At 44.0% G+C, this 21,048-nt stretch overlaps 1 protein-coding gene across 3 annotated transcripts in view; it reads right to left on the reverse strand.

The window, feature by feature from the left end:
• Nucleotides 1–21,048, reverse strand: part of LOC125671923 (uncharacterized) — a 118,734-nt gene that overhangs the window by 45,111 nt on the left and 52,575 nt on the right. For all 3 annotated transcript variants that reach the window (XM_048907909.2, XM_048907908.2, XM_056163624.1), the window contains exons 4-6: nt 1,580–1,679; nt 1,137–1,242; nt 1–60 (exon numbers count right to left, since the gene is read on the reverse strand). The exon at nt 1–60 is cut by the window's left edge and continues 63 nt beyond it. In XM_048907909.2, coding sequence (XP_048763866.2) covers nt 1–60; nt 1,137–1,242; nt 1,580–1,679 — 266 coding nt within the window. The remainder of the gene's footprint in view (nt 61–1,136; nt 1,243–1,579; nt 1,680–21,048) is intronic.

Below are 21,048 nucleotides of genomic sequence, written 5' to 3' on the forward strand. Positions count from 1 at the left end.
TCCTTAACAACACATCGACATACATTCCAAACGTTATTACATGGTAGGAATAGGCGGTACCTGTCAAAGAGGATTATACACTCTGTGTGTGTGTGTGTGTGTGTGTGTGTATATATATATATATATATATATATACACACATTCATTGAAGAAGACTGTGATTCACAATCGAATCATAGTCTTGGCAATTAAAAACAACAAACAAAATGTTCCCCGTCAGCTGGCATGTTTCAGACTCAAAATTACCATACATTAACATTTCTGATAAACACGATACAGAGATGCGACCTGTAGATTTCACGGTTAATTTCACGATACAGACCTGCGACCTTGTAGATTTCACGGTTTCTCTTTCTCGCTAATGGAGATAACAATCCTTTTGATAAAACCTCAGTATCCGAAGAAAGCTAATCTTAAGGAGACATGCTACACCACAGAAATTTGGTATAGATGGAAAGTGGAGGATATGTGAAGCAATAGTTTGAAATTGAAAACTTTCAAATTTACTTTATTTGGTCAAAAAATGCAGTTTTAGTAGAGTAATCTGAAAATTAAAAACCCCTCCTGGACTTCAACCCACGATCTACAGTTCAGCAGGTAGCTGCAATAATGTAGCCCTCTCTGATTTTTTTTTTTTTTTTTTTTGATTTTTTTTTTTTTAGGGAGATCCCGAAAACGTCAGAATAAAAAAAAATTGGATAGGGCTACATTGTTGCAGTTATTCAGCAGGCGACACGTTAACCGACCGAGCTACCCATCTAGCTAATCAAATTTAAAAGGAATACACAAATTTTGCTAATATATATATTGTAATTCGTGTTTTAAAAGGAAGTTAGCCATTATGGTGATGTAGAGTATACATCCTTAATTTTGTTAAAACGAAATTGGAAGGTATACTAATAGCCTATTTCGACCTTGAAACACAATTTCACATGTAATTCAATGCAAATAACATAAGATAAAACACCTGACCTCTCTCCTTCGTACTTCGCCTGTAAGATACGAAGTTATCATAGTCTGATTTAGGTAGAGCTGACAAAGCTTGACGCACGGTCTGACCAAAGTTGACTATGTTCTACTGAATATGAAGCTTGAAAAGATGAAAGACGGATCTTCGATCCGAGTAGTGACTATACCTGGAGTCCAGATCGGTCTTTGGTCTTCCAGAAACTTTTCAACTTTTCTTGGGTCTTTCCGGAGAAGTCTGATATCAATAGTTCCATTTGTAATAGACAGTCCTGCCTTAGATACGTGATCATGGTGATATAGAACATTTGTAATAGACATTCCTGACTTATATACGTGATATATAACATTTGTAATATACAGTCCTGCCTTAAATACATGATATAGAACAATTGTAACAGACAGTTAGACGATAAATAATCATAAGAGAAACGTAAGTGCGCTCGTGGACGGAAATCGTAATTTTTGTCGACCGATTATTTTTGCATGCGGTAAGTTTCTTGATGTCATTTAATCCTGTGAGAGAGAGAGAGAGAGAGATCACCAATGTTGTTGCCTTAACCACCAAGAGCTAAGTATTTGGTAGATTTAATGACTAGCCAGTTATCATTACCTGGTGACTCAATAACATCTCAACAGTCACGTTCTCCTTCCCGTTTTTTCCGAACTCTGGCCAGTAATGGGTGACCAACTTCTTATAGTCTAAATAGCCCCTGAAGAAAAAGAAAGTGCTGCTCTTCAGTGATATCCATCACATTTGTTATTAAGTCTTCCTCATACCGAATAAGTAGAATTTTAGCGAGGATTTAATTTTGGCATTTTTAGCGACAGTGTTGAGATCGCTAAAATTGAATATCGCTAACACGTATCAACACTTCGCCGCGAGTTACGTCCCTTTGCGGGGTCAGCCAAAGGTCAATCGGTGAAAAACCAAGTTTTCCTTCTTTACCTTACCAAATGTAAGATGTTATTACTTTGCACTTTAGCCAATTACCAAGTTTTCATATAAGTTAATGGGTTGCCCCAATCTGGGGCATTATTGTAGTTGACTGCAATTGATGGGAAAATAACAGATGTCAAAGCTACAGATAGGAAAATTACAAAGGCCAACGTAGGGAAATGCGATTTTTATCCGGGAGATGGCGGACAAGGGACGTAACTTGTGCGAAGTGTTGATACGTGTATTTATTCCAAATCGTAGGTAATAACTATCTTTCTTGGAATTATGAAGTCGTTAGAATTAACTCTCGCTAAACTAATATACCCATAAATTAGGGGGGGGGGGGGATCGCTAAATTTGCGGTTGCTAAAAATACACTTATACGGTATAAAGTCAAACTAAATTCATATTATTTGGCAATATCTCAACATATCTTCTTTCAAGACTTAACCATTGATTTTTTAATAATAAAAAATGATGAAAATATGGAGTAAGATTTTAAATGGTTGTCAGCTTAAGCCATTAGTAGTATAAGCCCTCCCGATAGGGAGTTCAACTGAGTGCACTTTTTATGCAAATGAGGTCAAGCAAGGGCGGCTTTTGATCGGTCAAGCGGTGTCGGGGGTCGATGAGTGGTTCAATATCTAGGACGGGGTCAACTTGCGGACCCCAGCAGGGGTTGTAGGGCGGGTGTCGGGTTAATAGGGTGGGGTATTGCCGCTGGTCTAATTTTAGCTCTATTATGCGCTACTTTCGCTTTGAGTTCCTGGAAAAGACTGAGTTCCTGGAGCTATTTTCTGAAAATCGGTATAAAATCCAGTGAAATCCTGTGTATTTCTATGTATTCCTGTGTATTAAATCTAAAGAATAACACAAGGTTTTAAGTTGACATGTTTATTAAAGAACAATGGTACAAGCATAGAACAATGCAAAACAGTTCAATAAGCATAAAAACAGTTCAATAAGCATAACAGTTCAAGCACAGTCCATTACTTTCTGCTGAGTTTCTTCTTCTTCTTTTTTGGCGGTTCTTCAGTAGGTGCGGGCGGATTCCACATCTCTAACGGTTTGTATTCTCTCTTCACAGGGGTTTTTGAGCCAGGTACGGGCCCAATCATCGCATCTATCTCCAGTTGTTCTTCTGGACACTCACTAATCCAGTGTCCTATTTTTCCGCATTTGTAGCAAGGATCCTTTTGTTTGGTTTTCTTGCTGGTCTGTTGAGAATCTGCTGACCTCGATTTCTTACTGGTCTGCGGATAATCTGTTTTCTGTGGGCAATCCGGCGACCAATGTCCTGTTTCTCCACACGTGTAGCACGGGTTAGCAGTGTAATCTGGAGTGTATTCCTTCCTAGGTTTTTTAGAAGTCAGCTCTTCCAGCTTCTTCAGTAGGACTGTGGTATGATTTCCAATCTCATTACTCAGCACATTAATGCGGTTAACGATCCCGTCTAGTGTCGTGGTAATGATCGCAAAGTCTTCTTTGTTCATGGTCGGAGGGTCATTCTGAGCGTTGTAGAGGCCCAGTTCCAGTCCCGTAGCATCCTGTGAATCGGGAAAATAGAAGCCTAATCCCGGGTCTGTCGGATTCTGGCTAGGGAGGTAATCCGAGGTCTGGGCCATCTTCTCTTGTAGACGAATGTGGTCTGAAGGCGTGAGATTGAAGCTCGTGGTCTGGTTCGAGGTCTGGGCCATTTTCTCTTGTCGAACAATGTAGTCTGGAGACGTGAGCAGGAAGTTCGAGGTCTTCCCCAGTTCAGTCTTCTGATCGTCACTCTTAGCTTTCTTCAGTTCAATGTAGTCTTTCTGTGGTCCCATCTGCTTCTGTACCAGCTGATCTATTTTCTTCTGAGCTTTGTCCACAAATTCTAGTTGTTTCTGAGCCATGTCTTCTGGAAGGTGATTGAAGATCGAATGAGGACTGACACTGGGGCTCCGCTTTTATAGCCAGCAAAATGTCTAGACTATTCTGTCTCGTGGGGGGGCACGTGGGGAGCACGTGGTTGCACCATCTTTTTCTGGAAAAACCGGTTTCAGCTAGAACATCTCGCGACCAGCGCGTGCTAGTGCACTAATTGAACTTGAAAAGCCGGTTTCTCGCGACCAGCGCGTGCTAGTGCACATTGGTACACATTGACTTTAGTGGAATGGAACTTATATTGGTGTTTAAAGTAGCCCTAAAAAGGGCTGTGCATGAAGTTTTTATTTTTAAAAATGGCCGGCTTCATACGCAGGTTCTTCTATATACACGTGTAAGTCATGATCTTCGGATATAATGTGTTGTACTAATTGTCGAGCTCTTCTCCCGGGGAAACGTATCTCTTCGACGGTTTCCCACATCCAGTGTGCATCCCAAAACAATACCCATACACTTCTTCGGTGACGTGGTTTCTCCAGTCGAATAAATCCCGATACTTTTTGAGTGCCGTTCAATAACGTGTAAAACTGGTAAATCATGTACTGTATGAGGGGGGAATTTTTCAGGTACATGTCACTTAAACGCAGGCAAATATCCTCCACTGTTTCATGTGACCGCAATACATAGTCAAAACACCAATTTTTAGATCGGCCCCAGCGTAATCGATGGCGACATCTCTGTACTAAATTGTCCCAGATCTCCATCTCGTCTACATAATCTTCTACTATAGTTAAATTCTCCACTTGTTGTATTCCCTGGCGGCGGCGTCTCGCTCTTAAAACTCTCCGTGTATCCATGACTGAAGGTCAGACAAGAATGACTGTAGAAACCAGTTGACGTACAGGTGCTTGATCACGCGGTGCAGGTGCTTGATCACGTGATGCATAACCTTTACCTATAAATACAGGTGTTTTCTGAACGTTCGTTATTCACTATGGGCGGCAGTGCTACTACGAGAATGAATGGATATAGTTATGTACTACAATGTATGAACGTGGCCTTACATGACCCTCTCATTCAAAATGCTCGTCAATTTGTACAACAGATGTCACCGGAGGTCAGAAATGTACATAGTTTTCAACGGATTGCTGATTCATTAGCGGAGAATACCAATACGGGACGTTTACTCATGATTTATTTGTATGCTGAGGAATTGAAACAGAACCTTCCAGACCAGATGAGTGACATTGATCGGATCTTACGCGATTGTCTACAAAAAGGATTCGTGGAACTGATTCGTATGAAAGGAATGGCTGCCCTGTTATAAAACAAGAACGTTTTGGAATTTTTTTTCATTTACAAACCATGGCTGAAAGTGACAACATCGCAGAAAAAGCGCATAACCATGCATTAGAATGGGTCGAGAAAATGCAAGACGATACGGTGTTTCAATTCGCTAAAAATTTTCTGATAGGGGGAGTGTTTCCATTGACTCTGGACCAATATACAGATCTACGGAACCGGGTGTACATCAATCTCTATAACGATGCGGGATTGATGTTAATTTATGTCGTGGGGGAGGAATTCAAGAAACGCATGCCTGAAAAAACCGCCGAGATTGAAAGTATCACCAAGGACTGGCTTCGAGAAGTATACATAAAGTGTGAAGAACTTAATTCATTTCATTTATGAAATCATGACTGCTAGGGATAACATCGAAAAAACATTTGTCCTACAGTGTATTGAGGAAATAGAAAACTTGCCAGATTTTCAAAAATTGAAATCCTATCTTCGGGCGGTATTATTTCCAATCACTTTAGACGAATATTGGTGGATATGCAGACATTTGATCGAGAACCGTATCAACACCGAGGCATTAGTGTTGATTCATTTAGTAGCCGAGGAATTAAAGAGAACAAAGCCGCACATCAGTGGCGTGATCGACACCCTTCGAGGGCGGTATCTTCATCACATGTACAACAAAATACAAGAAAATGTGTAACTTTTAATCTGGATCATAATGAAGTGTATCTGTTACCCGAAGAAGACCGGACAAGTATCTGGATGACTGTAGCCGCTGATCGATATCGATTTCAACGCAGGATTCGAGAAATGGAAAAAATGTTGGACCCTATTTTAAAAAGACATGTGAATTGGTGTTGTGTGTGGGAGTTATGTATTTGAAATATGTGACATGAATAAAATTGTTTACACGAAAGCTGTGTTTGGTTGAGTCTCTCAGAGAAGGGTTTATTTGTTGAGGAATCCAGAAAATCCTAAAGGTAGAGTGAAAATCGAATCAAATAAGGTGTTTTCTATCGAATAGACCTTATGAGATGTTTTTAGGGATGTACATGGTCGAGAAATAAATTTTTAAAGAGGGGGTGAAGAAACATTGAACCTCGACTCGACCTCTTTAACTGCTGTTTCTTTGAAAACTATGCGACGTAGCAAAATAAAAGTAAGTTTAACGAATTCCGCGCCCCAGAATCTATCAGATTAAATCTACCATGCACAGATATCGAATGTCTAGAAAAAGACAATGAGAAAAAACACTCTACTCGAAAGCACAAATCCGCCATTTTGACGGCCGCCATCTTGGCTTCGTCTCCGAAGCGAGGGATGTTTTCGAGGAGGTCCGCGCTTTCCTGATATATACCGGCGCGCTCGCCAGTTCGCTTCACTGGTGATCCAGCACAGCTTTTGATTATTTTATAGAAGAAAGAAGAATGGCTGCAAGAAGAGACCCTATTTACAACTTTCAGACCTTGCCTGGCTTTCGGTACCGGCTCTTAGTGGTGGCTGAGGAACGGGTAGGGGAGAATTGGGTCGTGCGTTCTGAGAACGACCTGAGCACCTTCTCCCCTTTCGACCAGAGTGGGGCCCGTGAGATCATCTGCAGGGTGCGGGCAGAGTATGAAGGGAGGGGACGCCGCCGCACCGCTCGGATGTCCACGGCTACGAGACCGCGCCGACGGGCCCCACAGCCACCCTCACCACCACCACCTTACTCCCCGGCGACGCCTACAACACCACCACCAGCGATCCCATCGGCACCTGAGGAATACAGTCCGGTGCCGATGAGCGACTCACCAGCGTCACCGGTGGAGTACTCACCGAGGTCACCGTCCCCCGCACCACCTCCCAGCCCAGCCCAGAGTCCGTCGCTGTTGGTGGCAGACACGTCACCACCATCACCACCGAGACCAGCAGCCCCTGCAAGACCCCCACCACCTACCATCCGGTTTGCAGGGAGGACTCCGCCACCGAGACCAACCCACGCACCGGTGGCAAGTCATCCCCCGACGAACCACCCTATGACTGTCCCTGGCTGGGCAGATAGGGCGGTTCCTATCTGGTTTAAGTGCCCTGTCTGCTGGCAAGACAGGGTACACTCCGGTATCACGTGTAGGGGATGTGGGCAGCGCCCAGCTTGCTGCTCGTGCGTGGAACAGTTAGAGGAGTGGCGACACACCCGGGGACGGTGCCCGTTATGCCGGTTTACCGGAACCAGGCATTGAAAGTCGGTCTTAGGACCAAACGGCCCTTTTCAGGGCCACCAACTTTTTTGAAAAGACACTTTTTTATTGCAAAAATCAAGAAACACACAAGTTTTTTTTTTTTTTTTTTTTTAAGTTTTATTAACACAAGTCACATAGTAGGGAGAATAAAGTTTTTTACAAGTAATAGCTAGAATAAAGCTATAATAAAGTTACATTTTCTTGACAATGTAAACATGTTTATGATACTGATAAGCAAAGTCACAAATCCATTGTCTATAATGAGTCCAATTGCCTCCGGCTAATCCACATCCAATACGATAAGGAAACGCTAAAGTCTGGTAAGACAAAGTGCCTAATTCCTGTAAACATTGTTGAAACCAAAGTTCACGTTGTTCGGGGGTATCGGCATACAGGGGTAACCGTTGAGTGCCTCTCCCGTAATCCCATTGCGCTAACAAACAGATCACATCAGGATGAGTAGAATGAGACATAATACACACAGTACCCGGTATTCCTCGATCCGCTTCTATAGCTAAATTTCTCCGTCCTAAAGGTTGTCGGGTCGCATACAGATTAGCCCAAGGAAATCGGTCGGCAATACGTTGACTTAATCCATGAGGTTTCACCGTTAAACAGTTACATTGTTGTACAATAGCATCCACCCAAGGTAGAGATAATACATCTCCTCGTAGATCCGTCACCGACATGCTGATTGACAGGTCTCACAGGTACACGTTGACCAGGGTTCTTGACTGTAAGGACAATGTTGAAACAGCTGGGGCTTAAACTTTCTCTGAGTCCAGCGCTCTCTAAACTCCTGACAGATCTCACAGGTACAGTCCTTATGCGCTATTTCTTCTTCAGGGGTGATGGTACAATGCTGCGGACACTTACACTTTAGCCAGGGTTCTCTAGTGTGACTACAACATTTATAGACAAAGGGACAATAATTCAGCTCTGCCAAGCTCTCTATCCACTTATGTTTGGCCAGGATGTTTTCTTTTTTATAATGAAAACAGCCACAAGTTCTCCAATGTCCTCGGCAATACCCACACACTAGTACATCTTTCTCATCATTCGCGTACCGTTCAAACGACATGATTGAGAAAAATGGTAACAAGTGACCTATTTATATAGTGTTTTTTTTTATGAGTCATCAACATGACGTCAGCCATCTTTGACTGAGGTAGGGGGATGTTTTCAAGGACGTCCGCGCTCTCGCCTTTTTAAACGAGCGCAACGTCAAAATCTGGCATTCCGATTTTTTAAAGGAACCAGATATGAGTCGCAGAGTAGGACCAGACCCTACAGTGAATGACTATTGTTTCAAATGGGAGGAGGATTGGGACGAAGAGATTGCCCCGCCGGCCTCACGGGAGGCTCTTCCCCCACCGCCCATGAGCCAGGATCTGCCCCCGCCAGAGGAAAACTGGGACGCAGAGTTGGAAGTGGTGCAGCGGCCTCCGGGGAGATTGTTTTTTGATAAACACGGGTTGCCTGTTTTTGTGTTTGACCACCAGCAACCCCCGGAGGAGCAGAAAAAGAAGAGAAGAAAGAGGAAGAAGAAGAACAGACAGTGAGGGGACAGAGAAGAGAAGAAGAGAAAGAGAAGAGAAGAGAGAAGAAGAAGAAGAAGAAGAGAAAAGACCAAGAACAGAGAGAGAGAGAGAAAAAGAAAACAGCCCTTTTCAGGGCTACCCATTCTTTTTGAAAAGACATGGCTGATTACAATGACAAGAAAAAAAAAAACCCACAAGATTTTTTCCAACGTTTTATTAAACTCCAACTATGAACAATAACAATACAATAACATAGTTTACAATACATTCAGTCTTTGACATTGACAAGTTTGTCCTTGATGGGTTCTCGGTTTTCGGAAGGTCTCTTTAAACCAATCAGCCACAAAACGATCGCGTTGTAAGGCCGTGCCTTTCCAGGGAAGTAACCATTCTTGTACGGTGCTTCTATGTCGATGGCGTTGATGTAAAAAATACACACAGTATTGTCCACAGACATCCGTATTCAAATCTTGATAACAATGGGTGTTATGAATCCAAGTCTCTCCGTGGCGTTGAATAAAGTCTTGGATGTCTTTATGGTTGGGAGGTAATCCGTAAGAATCAAAATATTCGACGGTAGGGCTACTCAAATACAAACAGACCCAATGCGCTCCAGGGCGATCGTGAGGGTCTGTATTCACCACGATGGCTTTGTGATGAGGTAACAGCTCAGGTATGACATCTCGAGGATACACACCTGCAAACGCCGGTCCTAAATCTCGTTGTAAAACATCTCTCAATTGCTGAGTATCCATCTCTCTCTCTCTCTTAGTAATCGATACTGACTTCTCGTTGTTTGTTGATTTCTAGCAGATTGTCGAACACGGCATACACCACACAGTTTAAGGTCCTGGCCACGTTGACGGCAAATTGCACTTCCACTCTCAAGTTCCCAGTCTGTATGAGATGAAATTTATCCGTCTGGGCTTCTTGATCTTTCGTGAAATCCACACACCAGAGGGTGTAACCGTTTTTATACTCTTCCAGGGTAATGTCCGGAGCCCAGTCCTGGCCTAATTTTCCCAAGCCTTTGTACAGACTCAAATACGATCTCAGGTACTGATCGTCGGTGAAATTAGGTTCCAAAGGTCGGGTTTCCATCATTTCTCCATTGATACTGATTTCTAATTTCTTGACTTTCTCATTTTGGAAATGAAAGGGGTTTCTGGTATTATCCCCATTAAAAGCCGCATTGTCCACAAAGCCCAACACGATCAGTTTAGGCATCTGTCCTTGAAACAGATGATCGGTGATTTTAGATTGGGTGCCACTAGGAATGGTGAAGGTTTTCACTTCCACTCGTCTCAATGGATATTTCGCCGTTTGAGTACTCAGTTGCTGATTGATGAGATTAATGATACTCGGCACAGGTTTGACTTTCCTCACCCACAAGATCATACTTTGAATGACCACTTTCCCACTACTCCCGGCAGCGGTCATCATGTAGAACTGGGGTCGAGTGCGATTGAATCTGAGACGGACATCCAAGCCATTAGGGAGACATTTCTCTTGCTCAAACAAATCCAGATGTAATCGATCCATCAACACGATCTCCTTACTGTCTGTAATCTTCTCGTGACGTTTTCTCAACCCTACATTCTTGGAATCATCCGGATAGTCGGGAGTCGGGATGACGGCCGCGATGTTGACTTTGTTATTCACTACTGCAAATTCCACAGGAGTTTGAGCCAGAGCTTCTAATTTGACCTCATCCATATGTCCTGCCGTATCTTTTTCCCACAAGCTACAGGCTCTCATCTGGGTTTCCAGAGTCTTGGGTGCATAAGACAACAATTTCTCCAGATACGCTTTGTAGGGATAAGTATCCGTCCCCGGGGTAATGACTTTTCCATTGAGACTGACATCGATTTCACTGAACAAGGAATGGAGAATGTTATTCACGGGGGTCGAGGTCGAATTGCCTCCTGCGAGATTCGTTCCATTGGCTTTCGTGAATTTACATACCATCTGGAGATAAGTTTGGGATAAATCCAGATATTCATCTCCTTGTCCTTTGATTTCAAATTCAATCGGAGCCGTATCCGAGTTGAGGGTACTGGAAATGGGGTAATATTCCATCCATTTCGAATCTTCTAAAGTGACGTTGGTCGGGGGCACTTTAAACAGTTCTAAACTGTTGGTGCCACAAGCGCAAGATTCTCTGTGCATCATATTGGAACGATGTGTTACTCAGCGTGAACTGGCATCAAATGTGTTCTGGTCTCCTTCTCACCCCCTTTTTATAGGGTTCTCAGTCGAAAATATCCAGAGAGCGTTTTGGCTTACCCCTTTTCACTAGCTTCCTACCTCCCTTCCTAGATCGCTTCCTAGGTTGCTTCCTAGGTCTCTTATGAGGCCCTCCCCGAGCTAAGATACGTTGTTTTCTTTTAACAAATCCTTTTCCTTCCTGTATTCCCACCTGTTTTCCCGCCTGTTTTCTTTTGAGGGTCGTGGTTCCAGGCTTCCTGAGTATTCCTGTGCGCGCTTTTCTTCCTCGTTTGGATGGGGCTTTTCGAGACCTTCGCCTACGGGCATACCCTGCTGTCTCTTTCAGGGCTTGGGCACCGTGTGTCTTGAAAGCGTCTTTGAGTGATCGTTTATTATCTAACACATCCATCCCTGTTTTAGCAGCAGCCTTTAAGGCACTTTTAGCCCCCGATTTGAGTAAATCGGTGAAAAATCCTTTTCCCTTCTGCTTTTCAGATTCTGGATCATATTCTTCTGTTGGATGGATTCTACGTCGTCTCCTCTGATAAGAGCGATAAGGGCGGTCGTAATCATAATATCTCTCTTGATAGACAGGACGCTGTTGTTGTTGTTGTTGCTGTTGTGCGGGGGCTCCACCTAATAATCCGCTGATCAGGGGACCCGCCACTTTGCTAGCTATTCCCAGCAGGGCTCCAAGCCCGTGACCCTGCTGCCGTATTAAACCTTTATGGTAGTGCATCTTGATGTAAATGAACTTCGTTAGGGGTTACACCCGCTTTTTATACTTTTTACGCCGTCTCTTTCTCTTCTTTCCTTGGCCCGCTTGACCTACAATGGCATTGGCAATCCATGGAATGAGAAACCAGATTCCGTGTCCTTTCTGGCGTCTGACTCCTCGATGGTACTTCATCTTTCAATACACTTTGCGGAAATGAAGTTTGACTAAGGAGCGCCCATTTAAAAAGCCCATAGGACGCCCTAAAGAATTCATGATGTGTACCTCAATGGTATCGAAATATTTCTTACTCAGTTTCAAATATTCGGCTCGAATCGGTTCCCAACGGGCTTGTTGTCGATCGTCGTATTGACCCGTACAGGGGACGACTCTCAATAATTTCAATTTGTTGGTGCCCACCACTTGAGGATCCACAATGTCACAATACACATACATAGCTTTCAGATTGTCGTAGACATCCATGGTCGTGTTCCCCAAGTAATTCACGTTGATCCATTTCGTCATGGTTTCATCGCCCAGGATCATTTTGTCACTATCCAGACCTAGCTTGTACGCTAAGGGCGTAGGGAAACGAATGCACATTGGGGTGGCTCTCAGTGATCTCCCATTAAACTGATACTCGACACGATCGTACTCGGGGTGATACACTAAGATCTGGTTGTTCCCCTCTTCGTTAGGATCCCCTAACTCGCTCCATACTTTCCACAGGGTTCTCCTTAAGGCTTCGTTGATTTCATTGATTAACGCCAAAGGTTGTGTATAAGCTCCGGGTCGGAAGTGAATGCGAATGATATCGAAGGGAAATAAACTATCCCCTCCCTCAAAGAGATGGGACCATGGCGTCAGATGCCAGGGGACCACCACCTCACACCTGGCCATCGTGACTTTGCCCATATTCTCTGTCTTAAATCTTTCCCATTTATAAGTGTTGGGATCTTGGACATGTTTCGTATACGGATCTGGAATGAGAACGTCCACATAAGCCTCGCTATCCGATACGTTTTGTAAGTTGGCCGAGTACATCATTTCGGTCAATCCGACTTCCCATTCTCCATCCGTTAAGTCCATGGTGTGTGGCAATAACGTTTTAAATTGAGCAGTCGTATTCGTCGGAAACGATTCCATCGACCCATCACTCAACAGAGTCATGTAAAACCCTTCTCCTCCTCCAGCCATGATGTCTTAAATGAGACCCTGTCTCTGTTTTCTTCTCTATTTATACACAACACCGTTTTGTTTTTTCACAATTTTTATTTGAAACAACATACAACATGACAATACATTCAATTCAATTCATTCTTCTTGATCGCGGCCACCACCGCAAGTCAACGATTGTAGAAAAGAGTCTTCCAACTCTAGTGTTCGTCTCGGGACTAAGCGTCGTCGCATCATCAGATAGTGTCGGGTTCCCCAGCAATCGGCTACATCATAACCTCCATTGATCATGTCTTTAAAATGGTGGAGACAAGCTTTCACGTTGTCGTACCAAGGACTATCATTTAAGGTCCAATCGGATTCGTCTTGTCGTCCCATCAATCCCCAGAAGGCTTTGACTTTCCATCGAAACTCTTGATATTTAGTCTTTCTGATAAATGGCACCCAACCATCAGGAATCAGTATACGTTTGTACAAGTACACAGGATGCGTGGACGTTTTGTGTTGTTTACAATGCATCAAACACATCTGCTTATCCGCAAACCATGCCGTTTTCTTCCCCTCTTGTTTCCAGGCGTACTGTGTGTTAGCCATGGTGAACTGGTGAATCTGAAGAAGATCGTTCCTGTTTTATACTCGGGCTCGGTAACGTCATTTGTGGACTAGGCATGACGTAGCCTACGAGAGAACTTAAGGTCACCATCCAAAAATCGCGATTGGGATCGCGTATGGCTAACATGACTACCGAGGTGATAATGATGGTTAAACAGAGGAATAATTGTGCAAAATACACAATTTCTGCTCGAGGGACTTTTTCACCCAAGAAAGTCCACTGGTTGGTCATGGCAGAATGAGATCCGCTTGCGGAATCCATGAATCAAAACTGGGAGGATATCCTTTCCAACGCACTTTGACTTCTGAAATGACTTTTTTTCCCACACGCCGCTTTTTATACCCTAAGATTTCCTCCACTTCGTAGACATCATCGTCTTTAATCACTTGTTGTAATTCCTTCTCGTAAAAGGTTCCTTCTAATTCTTCCCCGTGATCATCTTGAATGCGATAGACGTTTCGTCCTGGCACTTTTCTAGAGATGGTAAACAGTTCTTTGGTCCAATTCGGTAAATATCCTTTTTCAAACGTACGTTTGGCTTTACTAATGCGTACACGATCCCCCACTTGCAAGCGACTCGTGGTATCGGCACTCTGTTTTCCATACAAGGTTTTCCATACGGTCAAGACATTCTTGGCATTGACTTGAGCAGGAGCTCGCCGGATACTGCGATGATAGGTATGATTGTAACCATACACCAGATCGGCCAAGACATCGACATACCGTCGTGTTTTATGGCCTGTAAAATACCGCCACATGCGTGCTTTCAGCGTGCGTTGAAAACGTTCCACAATACTGGCTTTGGTTTCGGCATTACGGGTCGTAAAGAAATGAATGGATTTGAAGGCTTGACGAAATTCTTTATTGGTAAATTCTTTTCCTTGATCGGACTGAATGCGCACGGGGCGACGTCCCTCTCGAAAAATCCGTCGTAAGCCTCGTATCATTTCTTTCCCCGTTTTCTGTTTGAAAGGCACGACCCAGGCATATTTAGACAGCACGTCAATGGCACATAATAAAAACGTATACCCATTATTGTCTTGTTTCAAGCTGGAGACATCGGCTAAATCTAATTGCCATTGTTCATCCATATCCGTCACTCGTGTTTGTCGTCGCTTGAATTTCCTCCGTATCGGTTTATGCAAGGTATAGGTATCTTGAGCTTTCACCCATTCTCGAATTTGAGACAGGGTAATCTTGTGTCCTAATTGACGCACTTGACGATACAACGCCTGGACTCCCCCATAACCTGTCTTGGGATCGTAATACAGTCGCTGTAAGATCTGTTCTGGTTTCATGGTAGATTTAACCATTTTCCGATCTCACGGGCCGTCTTTCTACCAGCATCTCTGATCGGTTTAGGGGTTAGACGTTGCGGTGTTTCATAGAACGATTGATCAAATCCCGTGAGCTCTTGAAATCCACTCTCCTCTTCCTCTAGAGGTCTAGGTGTACTGATTTTCCCTGGTTTGTCCATGGCTTTTATAACATCCCGATTGCTCACATATCCTTTGGGAGCATGAGTCTCTTTTAACGCTTGAGCAAATTCCTCTAATCCCGCGGGGGGATCACGATGTCTTAAGGGTCTTTGTCGCTGGGTTTCGGTCATTAAATCCACAATATTGGAATCGGGAACCCTGCGTCCTCTATAGCTGATTTCTCCTTCTTTATTCCAAGTCACCACTTTGGATTTCTTGAGATGATCGAGTAATAAACCTGCTTTCTTTTGACCCGGTTTATTGACGCTTTTGATAATCTGTTCCTCCAAGTCATCGGGTGCTGAGGCGGCTGAGGGTGGTGAGGCGGCCCTGGCTGCACTGGTTGGGGAGGGGAGAGTCGCTGTGGTGGGATGTCGAGCTTGTTGTAAATATTGACGATAGTGATGAAGTTGATGACCGTACAACCCCACTTTTTCTTTCTCGGTTAAATCATCTCGATGTTCAATCTCGTCCAAATCACTGCGTAAACCAATAGTCGAGGTAAATTCGGGAGGTTTAGGTAATTTGCCTTTTAATTCGTTGAGCATCGCTTCCGGTACCAACACCATTTTTCGACTCATGATTTCTTACCAATCTTGCCACACACAAACGAACCCAATCCTTTTTGGTGGATGAGTATACCTCGTCGTTTTTTCACGGGTTGAGGCCGGACTAAGCGTCTTAAGATGTGTTTCTTTCGACCCAGTTGTCGCTTCTGAGTAGGGGTGAGAGGAATCACCCCTTTTAATAGATTGTACACAATCTCACAAATCTTTAAAATGCAGTCATTGGAACAATGTTTCAACACCTCTGTCTTTAATTTGCTGGAATAGTGAGGAGCCGCTAACGTCTGCAAGAGCGGTAAATGAGGTCGTAATCGACATTCACACTTCTTCGTATGAGCCATGGTAATGAAGGGTGGGGCACCTTCCCCCTCCTTTTTATACCTAGTCCAGGACAATGGCACTCGGATGTTTAGGATCAAAACGCTTGTGATGGACGGTCTCTTCGTGACGATTGCGGTTCTCTCTCGCATTGAAGACCAGAGGGCAAAATTTACATTTATATTTCTTTTGCACCTGAACCGGTGTTGAGGTGGTTAAGGGTTGAAATTTCATGCTTCCAAAGGTATGAGCAAAACTCGGTAGAGCAGTATCACTGGTTCTGGAACTTCCTATAGGCCCATGCATGGGTCGTTCCATTTTCTTTTGAGCTAATCCGGCTTTCAGATTGGCTAACGTTTTAGTGGCCTTGGGGGGAATGGCCTTGGGAAACGGCATCTTCACAATGAGAGGGGTTTTCTTTGGAGCCCAATTGGGGAACGGATTCTTCATCCTGAGAGGTGTCTTCTTAGGTGTCTTCTTAGGGGACTTCTTAGGTGTCTTCTTAGGTAAGCGAATAATGAGTTTAGGAATTCTCTGAGGCGATTTTTTAGCTTTCTTACCCCGTGGTTTCTTGGTTTTCTTGGGTTGTCCCCCACGGGGCTTACGGCCTGTTTCCCATTTGAATAAATGACGGATAATGGTCCCTCCTAAGAATCCGGCGCCTCCTCGTTTCAAAATGGCTTTTTTACGCTCTTCTTCATTGGCCTTCTTATCGGCAATGACACTCAAGTCTTGGCGATGGGATTGAATGAACCGCTGAGTGATTTTATTGCCTGGTAAGACGCCTCGCAATAAATTTCGAGCTCCCATCGCAAACCAGTTGAGTAAGGCTCTACGTCCTAATTCAATGAGATGACTCCGTTGAACGGGATCCCGTTCCCGTTGTAAACGGCGTAACGTTTTGACTAATTTACTCTTCGCGGAAGGTCTACCCATGGTGAAGACTGTCTTTCAAATGATACACCTGCCCATGATGTGACATTATTTATACTCTCGGGGGCATGTGCACAGCCAAGTTGGTAAAGAGTTGACTTCTTAATCTTAAATCGTCCGACGTCTGAGGACTCAAGTCCACTAGTAAATACCCGTGAGGTACACGGGTGGCGTCCTCATAGGCTGTAAGTAAATGCGGCATTTGTAATTGCCGACTTAACACCCCAATCTGAGATTTATCTCGAGGATTTTTAAACAGCACAAGATAGTGAGCATTCAGACTGATGGTACGATGCTGTACTGCTCGATCAAACAGATTTTGTGTGATATAAATGACACTGGTATTTCGATGATGCGCTTTGCGCGTAAACCAGTCGACAATCGATTCGATGGTTTTACCTCCCATCATATCATCAAAAATGAGTAGATGACGCGTACTGAGATCCGCCACTATCTGCTCATCGTCTTGAGGTATATTGCGGATAAAAGTGACCTTGTCCTGTAAGGATTCGTACGCGGGTTGCCATTCTCGATAACACCATACTATTTTTTCGGGAGGCGGTGCAATCCACTGCGTATTTTGCACCAGCTGTTTGACAAATTCTGTTTTACCCGATTTAGAGGGTCCGGCCACCACCATGGTAAATTCATGTTTCAACTGAAAAGGCTCAAGTGTCTCGTAGGTATACATCTTGATAAATGACACAAGTTCATGGGATCATACATATTTATTAACAAGAAAAAATACGAACCGTTTCTACAAAAGAATCTCTACAAATAGGACATGTTCTAAGTCCTGAAGCACACATAGCACAAGTACATAAATGACCACAAGGTAAAAAAGCAATTCTCAAGTCTCGTTCTAAACAAATGTGACATTTCTGGGTACACATTGGATTCCCTGCCGCGTCTAAGGGTAAGTCTCCCCAATCGCGATCACTGTCTTTAGCGCGGGCATAGGCATTGAAGGCTTGTCGTACCCATTTGACACTTTTATTGCACAACACGTAAGCACAATGAGGGCTCCAATAGGCATGTTCTATCCAAGGATCGTCCCCGGGTTCCCAATGTTTGAGAGATAATGTGCAATGAAAACAACGCACATGATCATCCATTCCTTTGTAAAAGAATCCGGCTTCTGCAATGTTAGGTAATAAGTTCAACAGAATATCGGGGGCTGTATGAAATGACGCTAGACGAGCCGATAATTCACCATAGGAAGGCACTGAAGGATTCTGTAGTGATCCGTATTTACTCATTTTGCAGACTGATGGTTTTCTCTAGCGTGTCCTTTTTTAATACCCGTAAGGCAGCGTGTCATAGTCATGAATACGTTGACGTTTATCATACACCATGCGGTATTTCTTCACCAGAGGAATGGTTCGCACATCATGTTGGCGGGTTCGTTGAATAAAGTGCGGATAGCGGACATGGACTTCTTCTTCTTCTCCTTTTAACATTTTTTCCAACGTATCGAGAGACACGACTCTAGAGGCACGATAATTGAGTGTCAATCCTTTGACTTTGCAGACAGATTTTCCATTCTGGGTCTCGTATGCATAATTTTTAGGGCCTCCCGACATGTACTTGATGATACGATCTCCACCCAATTCATCGGTCCAGCCGTCTAAACTGTTGATAATGGTCGGGTTGAACTGGGTCTCGTCGTGTTGATAGATGATACTATCCGTGTCAAAGTATAAGACACGCTCTCCCAAAGGCTGTAACGTCTCGTACAAATGTAAACGAGCATGAGCTGTTGTAAAACACGCCAGCACCACGTTTCCAAAGGGGCAGTCTTCTAAAAATTCTTCTTTCTCCTGATAATTGATCAGCATCATATCACATTCGGGGCGTTCACGATTTTCTAAGAGTTCGATGCCTTTGACTTCTAAAGTGGCATCTTGTAATTTCTGTTGTAATTCTTCTTCTTCCGTGAGATACAGGGATTTGGGTAATTGTAATCGTTGAGCAAATTTTCCCCACAAGCAATTTAAAAAGAGTTTGGCAATGGTTCTTCGGACCGGATTTTTCTGGATGTCGGCCGGGTTCATGGCAATGCCTTCTCGTTGCTGAATTTCCTCAATGTAATGTTGCTGCTGTTGGGCTGTTTGACAATCCTCGGGGAATCCGGAAGCTTCTTGTTTAATTTTCAAAAAGGTGTTGATATACGCTCGAAATAAGTGGTCACTGGTTTTCTCAAAATGCCAAACTTCGTAAATGCGGTCGAGACGATAACCCAGATCTAATGCTTTGTGAAGTTCGGTGGTCACCCAGGTTCCAGTGAGACTGCGTTCAGAATCGGTGTGCTGGCACCGCTCGTCGGGTCCTAAGTTGCGCTGTTCCGCACAGGTGCTGCATAAGGGAAAGAGTAATTTGCCCCCGGTCTTGTAAGGTAATACGGGGTGATACAGCTCTCGGGGTGGTAAGACACGACAACGAATGAGCCCGAAATAGTCTCTGACATCGGTGAAATGGCTGGTGATGACTTGGGGATGTTGGACGGGAAATGGCTTGTATTTCAACACGTACGGGTACAGGGAACAGACATCCACGTATCGCATATCCCCTTCCTCACAATACAGTCGAGTAGCATTGGTCCGCCCTCCGTACAAAGCGTCACGGGGATTCAAAGGATCTTGTATATCGACTCCTTGTAAAAATTCCTGTAAGTCGGCATTGGTCTGGGTCTGACGATCAAACTCGTGTTCCCATATGCTCACGACTGTATAGCCTTGGTCTTCTAAAGCACTGCCTCGTTTTAAGGTGTCCAGGTAGAGGTCTTGATACGTATGCTGAACACGATGAGGATGCATGTCAGTCAACAGATTCAGGTAACAGGTGGGACAGCCGTGCCAGTAACAACCATAGAATTCGTACACGATACGGGATTCCTCATCATACCCATCTACTGTATAAGCTCCAAGCGTGACTTCGCCCCCATTTCTAGCATGTCGTATGCAGTGATGTTGATGTTCTAGCCAGGCGAGCCATCGACAAGCTTTAGCTGAATATCGTCGTGCTGGCCGGTAGCCCATATTAGGAATGATGGCGATGGTATTTTCAACCATGAATCCTCGTCGGTAGGCTAAATTAGCCGTGCTGGCAAACGTGATGGATTCTTGAAAGGGGTCTACTTCCACCAGATCAAACAGGGTGGACTTGAAATGGGCACAACAGCGGCGTAAAATATCCACGTCCGAGATGCAGTAAGCTAAGAATTCTTTCTGGAAATCAAAGACTTTGCCCTCTTGTTGATGGTACCAAGTATAGAAGGCTTCACGATTGGCGGTGGACATATCGTCAGGATTGTAGAAATGAGCGGCCGGGTAAGGACCCACATACTGCTGGTTCTCTGTCGTGTTGAAAAAGTGAGGGAAATATCCTTTTTTCAATTCCGTTAATCCGAAAGCAGAGGGCATCTTGGCAAGAGCAAAGGGTAGAAAGTTGTAAGAATCGATGAATCTCAACCCCAAGACTTGCATGGATAAGATTTTACTGCCGTTCAGGATGACGGTAGGTTTGATACACGACGTGTGAACCAGGTAATTCAAAATAAACTGCCCATCGTATCCTTTGAAATTGTGGGCAATGATGGTGGCTTCATCGTGTTTGAGTTCCACATGGCCTTGCTCATCGGTCTCGCTCTGTAAGAGCCATTCCATAAACTGTTTTAACGTGTCGGGTCCTTGAAATAGGAAGCGGCGTTGTGATCCGAATCCTTCACAATGAGAACAGGGCTTGTCGATATCCACACTGTCGCAATGTTGACACACACGTTCTGCCACGCATAAATTGGGGGTGTGAATACCGTTTTCCTGACTGCATTCGAAATCGTAATAAATGTATATTTTCAACTCCTCTTCTTCTTCTTTTTCTTTCTTAGGTTTGGGTTTCGTCTGTACAAAGCAGTGATGAGGCATGGTGACGACTTTGTGACAGATGCGGCATTCGGTTTGACCCCCACACGCGTGGCGTTTTAATAATTTCTTGGACATCCATTTCTGACACTGGTTACAGCGCCCCATTAAACTGCAGACCGTGGTCGTTGTATTACTGCTGTAGGGTTTTAAATGGTTCTGGTAACAAGCTGCATTTCTGAAAAATCCCTTACAATGAGGGCAATTCGTCTGAGTCCCGTCCGGGATACAGGGGGTATCGGCTAAACAAAATGAGCATCGATGAGGACAGACGGTTCGATGTTCTTCAATGT

This window comes from Ostrea edulis, chromosome 4 (genome assembly GCF_947568905.1).
Source record: "Ostrea edulis chromosome 4, xbOstEdul1.1, whole genome shotgun sequence".
In the NCBI taxonomy this organism is placed as follows: Eukaryota; Metazoa; Mollusca; class Bivalvia; order Ostreida; family Ostreidae; genus Ostrea; species Ostrea edulis.